The sequence below is a fragment of the Bicyclus anynana genome, chromosome 24, assembly GCF_947172395.1.
Source record: "Bicyclus anynana chromosome 24, ilBicAnyn1.1, whole genome shotgun sequence".
In the NCBI taxonomy this organism is placed as follows: domain Eukaryota; kingdom Metazoa; phylum Arthropoda; class Insecta; order Lepidoptera; family Nymphalidae; genus Bicyclus; species Bicyclus anynana.
Genome location: NC_069106.1, coordinates 3,209,786 through 3,229,347, shown reverse-complemented (window position 1 = coordinate 3,229,347; position 19,562 = coordinate 3,209,786). Strand labels below are relative to the sequence as shown.

At 38.2% G+C, this 19,562-nt stretch overlaps 1 protein-coding gene across 1 annotated transcript in view; it reads right to left on the bottom strand.

Moving 5' to 3' along the window:
• Nucleotides 1-4,816: 4,816 nt before the first annotated feature.
• LOC112052120 (octopamine receptor 1-like) overlaps nucleotides 4,817-19,562 on the bottom strand; it is a 45,469-nt gene continuing 30,723 nt past the window's right edge. The window contains exons 2-6 of the mRNA XM_052888985.1: nucleotides 17,177-17,673; nucleotides 12,783-13,011; nucleotides 11,942-12,128; nucleotides 11,114-11,295; nucleotides 4,817-9,441 (exon numbers count right to left, since the gene is read on the bottom strand). Of these exons, the coding sequence (XP_052744945.1) occupies nucleotides 9,045-9,441; nucleotides 11,114-11,295; nucleotides 11,942-12,128; nucleotides 12,783-13,011; nucleotides 17,177-17,630 (1,449 nt within the window). The 5' untranslated portion in view covers nucleotides 17,631-17,673 and the 3' untranslated portion in view covers nucleotides 4,817-9,044. The remainder of the gene's footprint in view (nucleotides 9,442-11,113; nucleotides 11,296-11,941; nucleotides 12,129-12,782; nucleotides 13,012-17,176; nucleotides 17,674-19,562) is intronic.

The window sequence follows — 19,562 nt, the reverse complement described above, 5'->3', positions numbered from 1 at the left end:
CTTTGTTTTTTTGTTTCTAGAGGATTCCCTTTATCCCTCCGTTGCGGAGTTTTTAATATCTTTGAAGGACTTTTTTTTGGGACCCTGGAATTAAAAATACGGAACATTTTCTTCGTAAAGATGCACACACATTGGTACCTCATGTTTTCATTCGTTGTACATTTGGCAGCCGCGTGGCATAGGTATGTCAAAATTCAAAATTCATTTATTTCAAGTAGGCTCAGTTTACAAGCAGTCTTGATACGTCAGTTGACTATTTGTAAAGATTCTACCACCGGTTCGAAAGGCAGATTCTGCTGAGAAGATCATACAATATTATAATTTACAATTGATGACAACATTGCAATTTCTTATAGTTTTACTTCCTGTGTGAAGGTGGAAGCTGATTCAAAGGCCTCCAAGCATCTTTATCATTAAGGAACTCATCAATGTTGTAGTAACCTCGACCAATTAAATGTTTTTTGACACATTGCTTAAAGCTATGCATTGGCAGGTCACAGTCTTGGGGACGTTTTTCCATTGCCTAGGTCTGTTTATCTATACAGCTCGTCCGGATTATATTGACACCTGGCTCGAATGATGTTCGTACTGTGTTTGGTTGGTTGTTTGGTTGCCAGGTGTTAAGATAATGCGCACGAGTTATACTAGTCTTACAAATATTATAAAGAGGTAAGGTTTGTGGTATTGTAGGGCATAATATATGGATTTACATTGGTACCTGATGTTTACATTCGTTGTACATTTGCCGGCCGCGTGGCATATGTTTTCTATTTACTGACTCTCAGTATATACCTACTAATATAATACGTAAATATGTGGCTAAAGAAAGAAAATCTCAATATCTCGTAGCTACTGGTAGCTTAGTTATTATTGAGATTTCTCTCTTAAACAAAATTTTTGGTAAGAATTTCGAGCCCAGAGTTGGGAAGCTAGTGGTGTCAAACTCGGCCGGACCTCTGAGAATATCACCATCATCATCATCATCATCATCATCATCATCATCATCATATCAACTGCAGGACTTTTGTAGGGACTTCCAAACATCATATAGATCCTGAGCCGCCTGCATCCAGATAATCCCTGCGACTTGCTTGATGTCGTCAGTCCACCTGGTGGGGGAGTAGACCAGCACCTTGGGACAACACCGTCCATCGGCTTTATTTTTATTTTTATTCTTTATAAGTTAGCCCTTGACTACAATCTCACCTGATGGTAAGTGATGATGCAATCTAAGATGGTAGCGGACTAACTTGTTAGGAGGAGGATGAAAAACCACACCCCTTGCGGTTTCTACACAACATCGTACCGGAACGCTAAATCGCTTAGCGGTACGTCTTTGTCGGTAGGGTGGTAATTAGCCACGGTCAAAGCCTCGCACCAGCCAGACCTGAACCAAATTAAGAAAACCTCAATCGGCCCAGCCGGGGATCGAACCCAGGACCTCCGTCATGTAAATCCACCGCGCATACCACTGCGCCACGTCAAAAGAGGCTCTTCGAATTGTGTGCCTCGTCCATTGCCACTGCAGCTTTGCGACTCGTTGAGGATCTCCTCATATCCCCTCTATATTCCCTCTCCTATAAGAACAAAGGCCTGACCCCGTGTCTGATGAGATACTAGTAAAAGTAAACTTAAATCAAAATCTTTGTGTATACAGTAAAGTACTAAGTGAAGATAAAGTCGCCATAGGAACTAGCGTTAAAAATGCAAAAGATTATCCGCGTCTCGAATAGAATTCTCTGTAAAATCCTTGAGTAATAGACAAAGAGCCTGCGATGGCCAGACATATCACATTTAATAAAAGCCGAAAGTTTGTCAGCCCTTGACTACAATCTCACCTGATGGTAAGTGATGATGCAATCTAAGATAGAAGCGGGCTGACTTGTAAGGAGGAGGATGAAAATCCACACCCCTTTCGGTTTCTACAATACATCATACCGGAACGCTAAATCGCTTAGCGATACGTCTTTGTCGGTAGGGTGGTTACTAGCCACGGCCAATTATTAGCTAACTATTGTAATGCTGTTTGGTGCTCTGTAGTGTCTGTTTCAGTCGCTGGGCTTGGACAAGTGCTACAAGGCAAGATGGAGGGCACGCTCTAATGCCTCTCTTGCTCTGGGGTTCCAGGTTTCATCATCTTCTTCTTCTCCTTCTTCTTCTTCTACGCTTCCACCATCTGCAACTCCTTCACTGCCTTCGGTCTGGCCGAAAAGCTACGAGCCATCTGGTCTTCCCTCACCGCAGAAGTCCTGATTCTCGAGGACCCTGGAGCGGGATAATTTTTTTTTTCAATTTAGTACATCGATAATGAACTAGCCATTTACTAGGTACTTGGCTACCATCCTTACATATAGTAGAAGCTTACAAACTATAAGCCTTTATAAAATGCGGTATGTCTGACTACCGCTTTCTCTTGATCTATAACGTCGCAGAGAAATTCCAAGATCCACTCAGTTCACCTGGAAATCCTATTTTATTCATAGATTTATCCGAATTCCGAAGCATTTCGTTCTTGGTAATCTATCTATATCTTCCAAGTGGAAGAGTATTAGCTGCTAAAAGCTTGGAAGCTATTTTATATCTACTAAGTTACTGAATCTTATATTAACAAGCTTTTCGCTTGATTATTATTTTGCCTTTGTGTAAATTTGCCAGCCTATTCAGTAACTTGGTTTCGTTCATTATCAATCCATATTCGGCTTACTGCTGAGCTCGAGTCTCCTCTACTCTCCCTCTTCTCAGTTCTCTACGTGAATGAAGTCTGCCAATCCGCATTTGGCCAGTGTGATGAATTATTATCCCCTCTCATTTTGAGAGGAGACTCGTATTCAACAGTGAGCCGTTAATGATGTATATAATTAGCAATAGCTATTAAAAAGTGGATGGACAATCAGCGACCAAAAAACGTCCCCCTCAATGAGTGCTAGATACAAATTCTTGGCACTCAATTCAAATAGTCGTATTTGAAAATTAAACCTTAAACTCAATCCTGAAGGTTGAATTTGCTCTGAATTTGGGATTTTATTGACTATATTTAAAGGCCTTTAGGTATAATTTTTTTTACCAATAATTCTAAAACTGACAAAGACAAATTTTCCAGTTTTTAAGTGAAATTTTCTGACATGAATGTGCGTCCTTTTATCATATGAGGTCAATGATAATTAGCATAAAATCAAAAACAACCAAATTTTGCATTATTACGAATCTTTTGATACCTCATTCATTAAAATCGATTCAATAGTTTAGGCGCACATTCGGCCTCCGTGTCGCAGTGGTATGCGCGGTGGATTTACAAGATGGAGGTCCTGGGTTCGATCCCCGGCTGGACCGATTGAGGTTTTCTTAATTGGTCCAGGTCTGGCTGGTGGGAGGCTTCGGCCGTGGCTAGTTACCACCCTACCGGCAAAGGCGTACCGCCAAGCGATTTAGCGTTCCGGTACTATGCCGTGTAGAAACCGAAAGGAGTGTGGATTTTCATCCTCGTCCTAACAAATTAGCCCGCTTCCATCTTAGACTGCATCATCACTTACCATCAGGTGAGATTGTAGTCAAGGGCTAACTTGTAAAAAATAAAAAAAAAATACTTATGCTGCTAAAACCTTCTTTTCATTTCGCTGTAATCGGGTATAAATAAATTCAGAAGCAATCGTAATGTATCAGATTTAATACATTGCTGTCTCCTGCCTGTATATTTTAAAGGTCGTCTGTTAATCCATTAATATATTCACCCAAATACCCGGGTATCTGAGCAAAATAAACCTATATCCGGGTTTGATATGAACCCTAATCAATATAGACAGTGGATGACGGGAGGGTTGACAGCAGTGACGTATTACGTAACGTAATATGCCATTTAATAGCCGAGCTGAAATACGTTTCAAAAGATTTTTGTTTCTTAGATATTGTTATGGCCTCCGTGGCGCAGTGGTATGCGCGGTGGATTTACAAAACGGAGGTCCTGGGTTCGATCCCCGGCTGATCTGATTGAGATTTTTCTTAATTGGTCCAGGTCTAACTGGTGGGAGGCTTCGGCCGCGGTTAGTTACCACCCTACTGACAAAGACGTACCGCCAAGCGATTTAGCGTTCCGGTACGATGTCATGTAGAAACCAAAAAGAGGTGTGGATTTTCATCCTTATCCTAACAAATTAGCCCGCTTCCATCTTAGACTGCATCATCATTTACCATCAGGTGAGATTGTAGTCAAGGGCTAATTTGTAAAAAATAAAATAAAAAAAAATATATATTTTATTAACCGATTACAAAAAAGGAGGAGGCTTTCAATTCGACGTAAATCAAAAACAAAAATTGTGTTTGGTACCTCATAACTGTGTCCGTGATAGTCAGTGGATATGACCTCTGCCTCCGATTCCGGAGGGTGTGGGTTCGAATCCGATCCGGGGCATTCACCTCCAACTTTTCAGTTGTGTGCATTTTAAGAAATTAAATATCATGTGTCTCTAACGGTGAAGGAAAACATCGTGAGAGATACATACCAGAGAATTTTCTTAATTCTCTGCGTGTGTGAAGTCTGCCAATCCGCATTGGGCCAGCGTGGTGGACTATTGGCCAAACCCCTCGACTCAAGCTCAGCAGTGAGCCGAATATGAGTTGATAACGATGACATCATAACTTCGTCATATATTAACAAAATTTTAAAATTATTTTTATGTTTGAAAGAGTATACTTCCAGTTTAGTTCCATTTAATTTTCATGAAAATCGGTTCAGTAATTTTGTGTTAAAATCAAAATAAGTGAAATACTTGGTCCTTGGAAGAAAGGAATATTCGTTACATAAGTAAAATGAAACACTGAGTATGTAAATAATTAAAATTTTATTTCGTATATCACAAAATTTTTAAATCTAACTGACTAGAATCTATAATTCTTGTATTATATTATATACATTAGAAATAGTAGAAGTGAGTGCATTTAAATTTACCGTATACAATAAAAAAACGTGTGCGTCTAGGAACGTCTTGACAAAAGTGATAACTTAAAGTACAGCTTGGCAACTTCGTTCATAACACTCCCTCTCTCCGGCGGGCGTGTAGCGTTGAATGAAACCCACGACTAATGCACGTCACTTCCCCGCACGCACGATTCCACACTCGCGCAGTCTTTCCCCCTGTCGCCCGCATATTATTGGAGTGTTATCAACGACCTTGCCAGACTATTTGCTTTAATTAATTGAATCTAATTAATTATTCTCTGTGTGATTGAATCAGAAATGAGGAGATCAAACCGAAGTCACTATCATAGCTCAGCGAGTCGCGAAGCTGAAGTGGCAATGGGCGGGCCACATAGTTCGTAGAGCCAATGGACGTTGGGGTCCCAAGGTGCTGGAATGGCGACCCCGCACCGGAAAGCGCAGTGTTGGTCGACCCCCCACTAGATGGACCGAGGATATCAGGCGGGTTGCAGGGAGCCGCTGGATGCTGGCGACTCGAGACCGTTTTGTTTGGAGGTCCTTTCAAGAGGCCTATGTCCATTGGCTGTTAATGATTATGATGAATTAATTATTTAATTAAGAAACCTCTATTGTCGGAGACGTGTGAAAAACATACAGAAACAACATGGAAACTTTTAAAATTATCTGTGGTCGTAAGATCAGTCTGAAGTTCGCTCTGTCATGTGCAAGTGTCAAACTTGCCAACTTCAGCTGTAACGCGTTACGTTACCAAGCGTTACCCTCCCATATGAAGTTATCACATCTAAATACATTAATTATTTGTGCGCCGTAGCATGGTGCGGGTGACAGTTGATTTATGACGTTCATAATAGGTACCGTAAATCGCGACAAACTTTCAAGAGTCAAACAAACTGACACCCACACCATGCTACAGCGCACGAACTGTAAATGTGCATACTTATTAGATAGACCAGGATTCTGACATAAAGTATGCCTATAAGAAGAAGAAGTTTGTCAGCCCAATTTACAAAAACCAGATTATTAAATATTGGATTTTCTTATTTTAAATTAAATACTACCCTAAACATATTCCTAGTAATAACATTTAGTATTAAAACTTTCAGCTGAGCTCGAGTCTCCTCTCAGAATGAGAGGAGTTAGGCCGACAGTCCACCACGCTGGCCCAATGCGGATTGGCAGACTTCACATACGCAGAGGATTAAGAAAACTCTCTGGTATGCAGGTTACCTCACGATGTTTTCCTTCACCGTTTGAGACACGTGATATTTAATTTCTTAAAATGCACACAACTGAAAAGTTGGAGGTGCATGCCCCGGACCGGATTCGAACCCACACCCTTAGAATCGGCGACAGAGGTCATATCCACTGGGCTATCACAGATCTAAAATTAGTGATATACTATATCTAATATTTAGTATTACAATTTTTTACAATAATAAATACTATTACGTCATAAAATTTATATTACAGAAGTTTAAATGTTATTTAACTACCTAAGTTCTACGAATGTTATATCGAGTATAATACTGTACATTGTAAAGTTCATGTACAATTTGGTTTGTGTAATTTCTTGACGTGTGTTTTTTTTTAAAGGAGTTGAGCCCTTTTCATGAAAGAAGTCTCGCGGCTAAAACCTGAACTAAAATAGACAGCGCCTTACAGGATTTTGGGATCTTACCAGAAATGAAGAGAGAGTGTTCTTATAGTGCCTGCCCTAATTACTAATCATGTGCAAGCTCTTGGGTTCTCTAATGGAAACGCAGGAGTGTCATCACTTACTTGAATAAGATAGGACTCACTTAAAATGACATACACTAACATAACATAATATCACGTTACGTAACGTAACGTTACATAACATAACATAACGGTCTGAGGTCAGAAAACATCGCTTAAAAATAAATTTAATTTGACTAGAGTTTCAGACTAGATTAAATTAATATTTTTGGTTTAAAGACACGTAATCTTAAGGTTATTATAACTTTAATTAAGTTATTTTCACAATACTGAACCTCAATAGCTCAACGGTAAGAGCGGTCGGACTCATCACTGAGGGGTGGTGGTTCGACCCTCGCCCCGTTGGTCTATTGTCGTACCCACTCCTACCACAATCTTTCCTGCCCCCCTAGCCAAGTGGGCTACAGGGGCAGACTAGTTGGAGGGGAATGGGAATATTGGTCATATTAAAAAAAAATAGATATGGCAAATATTTAAAAAAAAAAAACAAATATAATACGTAACTGTAGCGATTTACTCTAACGTTAAACTCGTCAGTGCTCACTCGTCAGCCATGTACTATCCTATTTTTTTTATTATTATTTATTAAGGAAAACAAACAGCATTACATATTACTTAAAATTAAACTTATATAGTTGTTGACATTAAGCCAGCGAAGTTTTCACATATAAATTGGGAAATAATTAAAAAAGTACATGAAAAATAATATAATATACACTTAGTTTTTTATTTTGGCTCGTATACATTTGTCTAAGGTAAGGCTTACATCTGCAATCAGGAAACGAAATAATCACATTTATTTTATTTCATTTGCTTTTTTTCTACTGTCCTTTATACTAACAGAAATAAATCCTTACACAGACAAAAAACATGGAAAATCGTGGAAAAACAAGAATTAAATAACATGACGTGTGAATATTTATTAAAAACGAATGAGGGAAAGCAATATTTTACGTGCGTTCCTTTACAAACGTAACAGCTGCCGGCAAATATATCATGCGAGATTTTATTATGAAAACGGAGTAAATTAATTTTTGTCACATTCTGACATCGCATTATCGTGTACAATACATAATTAAATAATTGGAAACGTGGCTAGATTTTTAAATTGTGCTTTTATTATACGTATTTAAGAAAATTATTATTATTTTTTCCTCACCGGCTAATAAATAAAAAAAAAATAAAAATACAACGTCGGCCCCGTGAACCCCTTAGGGAGATATATATGATTCGATAATATGATAAATAAGGATCTGGTTAAATAATGAGCTCAATAAAAGCATATTTCTTAAAGAAATAAACATTTTGTTATTACTCTTCCTGCTCTAAGAGATACTGCTGTATTGATTTTATGTATTATTTCTTTCAGGCAAATCAGGCGATGCTTCTGCGCTCGCCCAAACCCCCCGGTGACGCCGCTGGGTCCCTACGGCACTTACACAATCAGATAAAAAAAGCGAAAGATAGAGAGGAATTTACGAAGCTGACTGCCAAAGCTCGAAGAAGAAGAAGTAGCCAGATAGTAGTTTACTTCGTGGCAACTCTAGAAACTCTAGCTTAATCATTAACAGTGTCTTTGAAAACGGTTTACGGTACATGAAACTCAAAGCAAATGCCTCAGCCCTCATTCGCATGAGATTTTTTTTAAAGGACGTTAAAAAGCGTTCAAATACAACAAATGTATTCCCAAGTACATGTTCACACGACTGCGTTTTTAAAATGCGACGCTTTTTTCCGAGCAGTGTTGCAATTTCACTTGAACAACAAAACTATATTTGAACGCTTTTTTAACGTCCGTTAAAAAAACTCTCGTGCGAATGGGGCTCAGGTTGTTAATTGCTAAGTAGCCAAATATAGCACATATTCCCTGCAAATTTCTGGCTTGTTATAGGCGATAGTTTTTCACATATCTTCAATAATACTGTCTGTAAATTGATGTTTCAACTATCATACCATTACCATAATTTAGAAAGACGAATACTCTAAAAGAAGATGGTCCAAAATTGTATGGAGCCCAGGATCAGTTATTGTACCCTAGCGGAAATAAGAGAAAATGTTTATTTTTAACTATTTTTGATTATACAAATCTACGAATTTACTATATTCATTCTCTCCCAATAAATGCAACACTATTAAGGGTAATAATGGCGGACTGATGACGTTTTCAATGCAGTAGTCGATTTGACATTTGCTGTTTATTGTCATTTTATAGCAGCTTTATGGGCGCCATCTTAATAAAACTTAAATTTTTGAGTTTTTATTTTATTGTAGTTAGATTTATTCACTTATTTAAATTTTAATATAAACCATTAAATTTTAATGATACGGGGTACAAGATTGGACCTGAAATGGACCATCTCCTTTGCGTATTATCCTAATTTTTGCGTTTACTCCGCTTGCACTTTTTAATAGTAAGCCTCCAGAACGCCATTCGAAAATCAGGAGAATAGAAAGCGTATATAAAAGGGTTGATAGCCGAATTGAACCATCCTAACCAAGTGAGGACATACATCAACACGGAGTTAACATAATTAGTTGGGATAAAAGGAGTTAGTAAGTAGTAGAGGAAGAAAGGTAACCAGCATGCTATAAAACCTCCTACGACCAAGCTTAGAGTTTGAGCGGTCTTGGTCTCTCTTCGCAAGGATGATACCCGGTTTTCCATGTGCTCTTTCACAGAGTACGTCCTATGGCGCGTTTGGGTGCCTTTATATTTGTAATTGGACTTGAATGTGACGTCATAGAAGCGAGACTCCTTTTCTTGACTGGACCTGTGGAGAGTAAAAATATTTTAATTTACATTTAGAAATGATTGAATGAAATTTGACGGCCTCTGTGGCGCTGTGGTGGATTTACTAATCGAAGGTCTTAATTGGTCTAGATCTGGCTGGTGGGAGGCTTTGACCGTGGCTAGTTACCACCCTACCGACAAAGACGTACCGCCAAGCTATTTAGCGTTCCGGTACGATGTCGTGTAGAAACCGAAAGAAGTGTGGATTTCATCCCACTCCTAACAAGTTAGCCCGCTTCTATCTTAGATTGCATCATCACTTACCAACAGGTGAGACTGTAGTCAAGGGCTAACTTGTAGAGAAAAAAAATGATCATTAACAGACCATATTCGGCTCACTGTTGTCATGAGTCTCTTCTCAGAATAAAATAGGTTAGGCCTTCCACCAAGCTGGTCAAATGCGGATTGGCAGACTTTACACACGTAGAAAATTAAGAAAATTCTCTGGTATGCAGGTTTCCTCACGATGTTTTTCCTTCACCGTTTGAGACAAGTGATGTTTAGTTTCTTAAAATGTTTTTAAATGAAAGGTTGGGTTCGAACCTACGCCCTTCGAATCGAAGCCAGAGGTCATATCCACTGGGCTATCACGTCAAGTAGAATGTTATTGAAATGACAACACGTAAAGCCTTTTTAAATTTAAATTTCGCTCAAATTTAATACTTTTTAATTTAATTTAAACACGAACTCAATAACAAAGCAGTTAGTAGTCTTAATGATACCATAATTAAGTGAAGTTTTAACGTTGACGAAGTAAATTTTCACATTCAATGTTTGAGTGATATTTTATTTTTGAAATTATACTAAACTAGTGGACGCCTGCGACTTTCAACCTTTTTTTTATCACTTTAGGGGTTGAATTTTAAAAATTCTTGAATCACATTCCATTATATTTTGTATTTTTTTACGATTTTTGATCAAATTTTTAGAACTGTAAATCTAAAAATGAAGGACTTCCCATAAACTTTCATCCCCTATTTTATCCCATGCTCCGCTATTTAGTAGTGAATACGCCTGCTGATCTTTAGACTTTAAGTTTTTTTTTTAATTTTTAGGTTTTAACTATTATGGTCATTGGGGAATTATCAATTCAGCCCTTGTAGCCAAGTGGAACGTCGATTGCATTTGCTATGCATTTGCTATAGACAGGTCACGTGATCAAGATCTTTTTTTTTTTTATTTTTAACAAGTTAGCCCTTGATTACAATCTCACCTGATGGTAAGTGATGATGTAATCTAAGATGGAAGCGGGCTAACTTGTTAGAAGGAGGATGAAAATCCACACCCCTATCGGTTTCAACACGACATCGTACCGGAACGCTTAATCGCTTGGCGATACGTCTTTGTCGGTAGGGTGGTAACTAGCCACGACCAAAGCCTCCCACCAGCCAGACCTGGACCAATTAAAAAAACCTCAATCGGCCTAGCCGGGGATCGAACCCAGGACCACCGTCTTGTAAATCCACCGCGCATACCACTGCACCACGGAGGCCGTCAAACTGATCGGTCATTCCCATACATTTTTCTAGTTTTCGAAGCGTTTGCGATCGTAGAAAGAGAATCGACTTGCCACTTGGCTACAGGGGCAGAGTTCTCAGATTTTTACTCCAAAAAATAATTTGGATTTCGTCTCTTGAGGCTTAGTTGGTTACCTAAACTTGGATTGTCGTCGTCTATCGCTCCGGAAGCAGCATGGACACCTCTGTTCGCTCTGTAGAGATGACTCGCTGAGCGCGGTTGAGGTCTTGGATGGTTGCTTGGACGCGTTGTGTCGTAGAGACAGCTTGTCTGAACCTGAGTCAGATTCCGTTCGTATACATGACAAGTTGGATTTCTGTAACAAAATAATATAGTGTAGGAAACAGTAGTCTGAGACGGATATGATGTCACTCGATCTGGTGTTTGCTCGTGCCGATGCTAGGTGGCGCGACTTGTTTTCTTAAAGAGTAAGGATTTAGAGGGGGGTAACGATCGGTTGGCGGGAACGACTTGCGGTATAAGGTGCTCGTCGTACGGTCGGCTTCAGTGTGCTCGTGACGTTCGAGCCGTCCACATCTCTTGTTGTGTAATTCTTTATGGGTTACTGGGGAAGAGGGGAGTGTTTGTTACCAGTGAGATCCTTTAATCCTACACACAGCGTTCACAAGTGCGTGACTTCACTCAAGGCATTCTCTGCCATTCTAGGGTCTTATTTTGGTTACAACCCACTAACCACCCACATATCCATCCACCCAGATATACATCCAAGTACCCACCCATTCATCTATACGTACAGCCAGCCACCTCAATTATATGTCACCTAATACTTGTTGATCCGTCCTTGAACTTGACCATTGAGTACCACCTAGGCAGTTACCAAGGAGGTCATGAAAACCCCAATAAAATATATCTTGCTCCTCCTCCACCCACCCACATACCCAGCTATCCATCCATTCATCCATCTATCTATTCACCCACATCGTCCATCCATCCACCGTTACCTTGCCACATTTGGATGAAGAGCTGGCCAGCTGCTGGTGCCGTCTCGCCACCACGCAGGATATCCTCGCGTAGACGTACACCATGACGATCATTGGCAGGAAGAAGGACCCCATGGCAGAGAACACCACGTAGCCAGGGTTCTGGTTGTAGCGACAGACTCCACCTTGGTTGTGATCTGGTTCATACCTTGGCAAAAAATACGAGCGTTAGATTTGCATCGGTGAAAACTATTCGACTTTCTTTGGCGATCTCATGTAGCTAAGATGGTAGCGAATTAACATTGATGTAGCATTGATTACTAAGGCTAATCTACATCAAAGGTATACCTATAAACGTATAGCTTATCTGGTAGATTATCAAATATCATCAGCCTGTTTTACCACATTTTGAAACTATTACTTCTACAAAATTTATCTGTTCAACTTTAATTAAATCTTACTAATATCATAAACGCGAAAGTATGTATGGATGTTTGGATGTTTGTTACTCTATAACGCCGCTACTACTGAAGCGCTTTAGCTGAAATTTGGGATGGAAATAGATTTTACTCTGGATTAACACATAGACTACTTCTTATCCCGGAAAAATCCATGGTTCCCGAGGGATTTGTGAAAAACTAAATTACACGCGGACGAAGTGGCGGGCGTCCGCTAGTACACAATAAAACAAATGTCAGATATCCAGTTGGTACAGGAAAGAAGGAAGGTACTTCCTCGGACGCAAAGAGAGAGTATTGATGCGGTGCAGAGAGAATGTCTAGACTGATCCAGATATCGCAGAGGATCCAACCAAGCTCACATTATCCATATAATAGAGGAGAACAATGTAGAAGATACTTACCATCCAAACATTGGTGGACAAGTGATAGTGCCAGCAGATATCCACACGAAGAAGATCATAGTCAACGCCAACTTCTTCGATCTTCTCCGCCTCGAGTACGTAAGCGGTCTTGTGACAGCGAGGTATCTGTCAACGCTTATAGCACAGAGGGAGAGTATAGATGCAGTGCAGAGCAGAATGTCCAGACTGATCCAGATGTCGCAGAGGATCCAACCGAGCTCCCATTTACCTTAGGAAAGAGAAGAACTGTGTAGAACATAGAAACATATATTTATACTAATACTGAAAAGAGGTATAGTTTATGGTATTGTAATCTCTAGATCTACTCAACCGATTTCTGGCGTGGCGACGCGTCGCCATGCTATATGATGGTATAATATACAGTGTATATTCAGTAGTGTGTACGATGTGGCGACGCGTCACCATGCGCAATCGACTATGCGATTCTCTCCCACTACGGCGCTAAGCCATCTCTCGCTACACTGAGCTCGGATACCTAAAGTGTATACTCCGTAGTGTATACAGTGTTGTTTACTGCAGTACCTGTGTTTTACTTGAAAACAAATTATTTTTCTGATAATAAAATGTCTAACCGTGATAATTTAGAGAGTGAGATGTTTCACATCTGCCAGGCGTCTCGAGACGGCTCACATTTTTTTTTACTTCTAGAAAGTTACGGTATTTTGTGAGGGAACCGAATTTACGCGGGTGAAACGGTGTGACGTCAGCTAGTACATTATAATATATCTAGAAGTCGACGAATCAATACATAGATTGAATGTCTGTTTGTAATTAATTGCTTTTGTACTCAGCTAAATAAAACATTTTATTATAATTATTATTAAATGAAAGCGCGTTAAAAGAGAATATTGATGACTTGATCTTGAGAGTGTTCTTAGCTTCGTTTGATGCGACAATTGGTGGTGAGAAAATTAGGATATAATAAATATAGAAATCTGATTGTTCATATTAAAATTAACAGCTTTTCACTAATAGTGCTTTCGCCCAGCTTCTGTCACCACATTTTAGTATACTAAAATATTACCTATGCCACTGAAAATTTATCGAAAACATTACCAGCTGGTTTTAAATATCTTTCTACAAATATGAGTCTTCTGCTAAAGACGTCCAAAATGGTAGGTGGTGTTTGAACCACTCATCTCAAAAACTATTCGTCCTAATTCTTTATGTACGGATAGTTCTTAAACTGAAATAGTACATTATGATATAAGTGCAGTAAGTTAAAAATTACAGCCGAGGCGATATTGCAGCTCGAGCCGAAAGCGAGAGCTATAGTAAGGAAGCAGAGGCTGTAATTATCACAGCGCACGTATGTCATACGACGTTATAAAAACATTTGCGAGGTAACACACTTCCAACACACTTTCTGAAAATGAATCTGCATCTTTGCCTGTTTTCCATATTATGATGATATTTTGACACGCTTGTAAATTTTTTTAAGCAAATGCACCAAAAACAGCCAGTATTAGGCTGGGTAATTTTTTTTAAGTTAGATGATCTTACATCTACATAAATAATTGAATTAGTTTGTTTGATATTAGATATATGGTCTAGCTATGTTATCTTGCACGCTGTTATGATCTCTGGTTGTCGTCTATAGCTATATATTGGTTGCTGGCAAAAGCAAATTTCTTGACTAAGTCCGCTAGTAACTTCAAAAATGTTATAACCAAACTATGCATTGCGTAAAAGGGATGAAAAGTATCCCATATTCTCAAAGTACTTTGTGCTCCAAGTTCCAATTCATCAAAAGTGTATTAATTGGGATTATCCCAATTATAAGCGACCGTAAAGGTCTATTATACCTTGTATCAACAGTTCCCAAAGTTCCATACATTTTCGCGTCCGTTCGACACACAGTAGATATTACGACGTGTTTGCGAATCGGCTGGATTGTTTGCAGTCAAACGTTATTGCATTCCATACCCTGAGAGCTTTGATATACGAAATGGGTAATCCAATTTGATATGTGATTGCGGGCCTACCACTATTTGTACACCTAACTCGTATAACCGTCCATATAAAGTTTTCACTCATCAACCCGTTTTCGACTCACTGCTAAGCTCAAGTCTTCTCTTAGAATGAGAGGGGTTAGGCCAATAGTCCACCACGCTGGCCCAATGCGGATTGGCAGACTTAACACACGCAGATAATTAAGAAAAATCTCTGGTGTGCAGGTTTTGTCACGATGTTTTCCTTCACCGGTTGAGACACGTGATATTTAATTTCTTAAAATGCACACAACTGAAAAGTTGGAGGTGCATGACCCGGACCGGATTTGAACCTACGCCCTCCAGAATCGGAGGCAGAGGTCATATTCACTGGGCTATCACGGCTCAATATAAAGTTTTGCCAAGTACTAACCACGCTGGGCATGAGGGTTCGTCAGCGCAGATTGTTGACGCTGCGAACTTTGAAAATTTGAGCGGGCAACATTGTGGCGCGCGCGCTGCGGCTGCCATTTTTGCCATTAAAGTATGGGGCGCATTTAGGCCTAGTTCACACTACTTTAGTGTTTTAGTCGAGTACAAACAATTTTTGGATTTACCCAAAAATCTCGAGGAGCATTTGGGGAAAGAGAGAGCGTCACAGACAACCGTCCAAAATGGGTGAATTGTCTACTCAAGGTCACATCATTTTAAGCAAACAAAAATATTCTGTTTAAAAAACAACAAAGGCATTTCAGGCATAAAAAAATAGATAGAGACGCGGCTTTTATGAAAAAGCTTTTGCGTGAGTGACGGGGTGCCTCGCTGAAAGAGTGATAGCGTTTGTGAATTATATTGTACCTGATTTTTTTCTAGAAATGATATTGATCTCTTAGCCCACATTGGCACGAGAGTTTTTTTAACGGACGTTAAAAAAACTCATGTGCGAATGAGGGCTTAGACCAGTGTTACCCAAACTTTTTTGTGTCTTCCCTTGCCATGTTTTTCCTTATTGGGTAGACACGGAAAACTTATTTAACCCCTACTTTTTTAACTTTTTTTTTATTTTTAACCCCTACTATTTGATATCGATTTTCTGTATCCTACAACTTGCACAATTTTATAAACATCAGTGAATGTGTTATGATCCACTATCGTGGCAACCATTTTCATTTAATGGACCCCCAAATTATTTTTCGTTGACATAGACCCCTTACTGTTTGTCATAGACCCCTAGGGGTCGATATAGACTACTTTGGGAATCACTGGCTTAGACTCTAAGCCTTAGAGGCACAATGTTTACCTTAACCGTTTGAGACATGTAATATTTAATTTCTTATAATGCACATAACTGAAAAGTTAGAGGTACATGCCCCGGATCGGTTTCGAATCTGCGCCCTCCGAGTTGAAGGCAGTGATTATATCATGCTATTACGTGCCTTATATGATATTCATTATAACTACACCACTATCTTCAGCCGAGTACATAAATTCAGTGACATAGACTACAGTTGTGTATTCCACCACAGAATATAATATGCAGTCTTGAGTTATAACTCTCGGTGGTTAATATATCAAGTCTCTAGACGTTCACTTGATACGATCTTGCATAGCAATTGCATAAGATACGTACATAGATATATCTGAATAGGTGTACATACATATTACTTAGCCTGTATAAAAGCTCTGGTAGTGTACTGTACTGACAGACAGACAAATATTTTTAAAAAGTTTGTTTTAGTATTGTGTAAAATAAAATAGCTATAATTTTTTTAAAATAAAATAATTTAAATTTCAAAATGTACCTACGCAATGGAGTATTGCCTGTATATAGATTATGTATGGTTTGTTTATAAAATGTTATATAAAATATTTTTAGCAGACTCAGAAGTGGAATACGAAAATAACAAATGATTCACAATATTTGTCAGGACAGCTTAATTAACAAATCAAACTAACCAAAATAAGACCCTAGAATATCAGATAATGACCTTGATTGAAATCACGCACTTGTAAACTTTGTGTGTAGGGTTAAAGACACCTTTGACGTCATATCCATCTCAGACTACTATTTCCTACAATATATTAAGCATCTTTAATTCCAAGCTTATTAATCAAATTTATTTTCAAATAGATTTTACTCTGGATTATCACATAATTAATTCATGGTTTTCCAAGATTTGCGAAACATGATGATTTTGATGATATGAATGTTTGTTACTCTTTCACGCATCGACTACTGAACCGAGTTAGCTGAAATTTGGTATTGAGATATATTATAGCATGGATTAACACATTGGCTACTTTTTATCTCGAAAAAATCTATGGTTGCCGAGAAATTTGTGAAAAACTAAATTCCACGCGGGCGTCCGCTAGTTAGTTTTAAATAGGTGGTGTATCTACCATTTGAGTTTTATTACGGAAACCATGTATAATTAAACTTACCACTTATATGCACTGCGATAGCTGGCGGCATAACGAATATACCAACTAGTAGATCAGCCGCAGCCAAACTAGTCACAAAGCAATTCGTAACAGTCCTTAGCCTCTTCGTAGTCACTACAGCTGATATTATTAAAGTGTTCCCTATAACTGTCACCACTATTAGAAGACACAGTATAGCAACAACAGTAACCTCAATAACGTCATAGTCACTAACCGAATCACACATATGATTATAATCTGTTACATTATCACCAGTTCTATCACTTTTGTTTGAATCATTGCAAATTATATTACGAACTTTTTCATCTATACTCCTTATTATATGATAAACGTTTTCTGTTGTATTGAATTCTTTTTCTTTTACGTCTTCTATAAGTAGTTTTGTTTCTATTTCTGTTGTTTCGTTCCATTTTAATATGTTCTCAATTAGTTCCAAGTCAGATAGCGCGATCATGGAATTATCCTTCCCAATACTTGGTATTGTGTAACACCATTTTCTGGAACAAAAGAAAATTATTTTTAGAAGATTCGCTTTCTTGTTATTACATTGCTTCCAATATAAAAAGGTCCGATTTAATTTGGACAGTGTGTCTCCGATAGAAGTAGGTATGTTTACACGTTCGAGCATGTTCGATGTTTCTCACACTAATATTATACAGGCAAATGTAGCGATGTGTGTAAATACTTACACAAAAAGTGAACATAGTAACAAATATTTACGCTGCAAATAATTCACCGATTTTGCTGCAGTTTGGAATGGGGATCGATTATTCCTGGATAAATAAATGCTGATCCAGAAAAAAATCTATGGTCTAGTGAAAAATACAATTTTTAACAGACGGACTTGATGGCATCGTTAATAATATTCTTTTTTTTCTATAATAAAACCAATTTGTATTGTTATCGTACTTACTATTATCATAGATTTTCGCATATTAGATGGGGATAGAGGAATTTTGTTCATGACTATAACTTGGGTAAATTAAAAAAAAAAATTGTGTTAAGCTTGTCGAGTTGTTTGAGTACACATTAAAATAAATTCGACATACGGAAGTAACTACGAACATTGTTACATCATACGAAGCTTCATCGCCGAGCATGTTTCGTAGTGTGAAACCGGCTTAAATAAGTAAACTAATTCAGAGTCGCTACGCAGAAGCTTTAAAGTTAAAGTTTTATTTAGCCATTTAGAGGAAGATTGGATTTTCGGGAGTACCAATTTACTGAATGGCACTTAAAACGGAATTTACAAGAAGCTGTAAATTATAAGGTTGGTTCATTTTAACATTACCTAGTACTTAGTTTGAGATATTTAAAGTTGGATGTAACTGCAAAAATCATTCGATCATTCATTACACAAATTATAAATAACATACACAATACTTCCAAAACTAATCCTACTAATATTATAAACGCAAATGTTTGTATGGATGTTTGGATGTATGTTTGGATGTTTGTTACTCTTTAACGCCGCAACTACTGGAATGAAAAAAAATTTACTCTGGAATAATACATAGGCTACTTTTTATCTCGAAAAAGTCTTGGATTCATGAGATTTACGAAATCCTTATGATTTTGATGGTATGAGTGTTTGTTACTCTTTCACACCTCGGCTATTGAACCGAATCGCCTGAAATTTGAAGTAGAGATAGATTATAGTCTGGAAATAACACATAAGCTACTTTTTATCCCTAAGAAATCCATGGATCCCGAGGGATTTGTGAAAAAGTAAATTCCACGCGGACGAAGTCGCGGTCGTCCGCTTGTTATTTATGTATTAATATATTCATACACTTTATTTGTACACCACAAAACAATTAAATTAACAATATAGCAAACCAATAAGAAAGACAAAAAAGAAGTTACACTATGGGAGGATGGTGACGGATTGCAAAGCTGCACTCCTAAATCACGACCACGACAGAGTGGTGATGGTCGTCATTTTGGTCACGACCAGGAAAGAGTGGTCGTGGTAGTCATTTAAGTAATTTCTTAGTCGCTAAACTCATGACATCACTCTGTCATGAGTGTAGCGACGAAGAAATTAAGAAGGAAAAGAAGAGATTCAAACGGCATGACTTTTACAGTACCTATACATCTAAACATTGCGTTTTTTTGCATTACTAAGGACGTGTGAACAAGCATTTATTTGCCATTTATTTGTTGTAGATATTTACTATAAAAAAGTACAGGAAAATGTAGCGTGGATACAGCTTGCCTTGCCTACTTGAAATAAATGAATTTAGATTAGAATTTCCTATTTGGCCTACATTTTTCTGAAAAAAACTATTCGTTCATTCATCTATACTAATATTATAAAGAGGAAAACTTTGTTTGTATGTTTGTTTGTTTGTTTGATTGTAATGAATAGGCTCAAAAACTACTG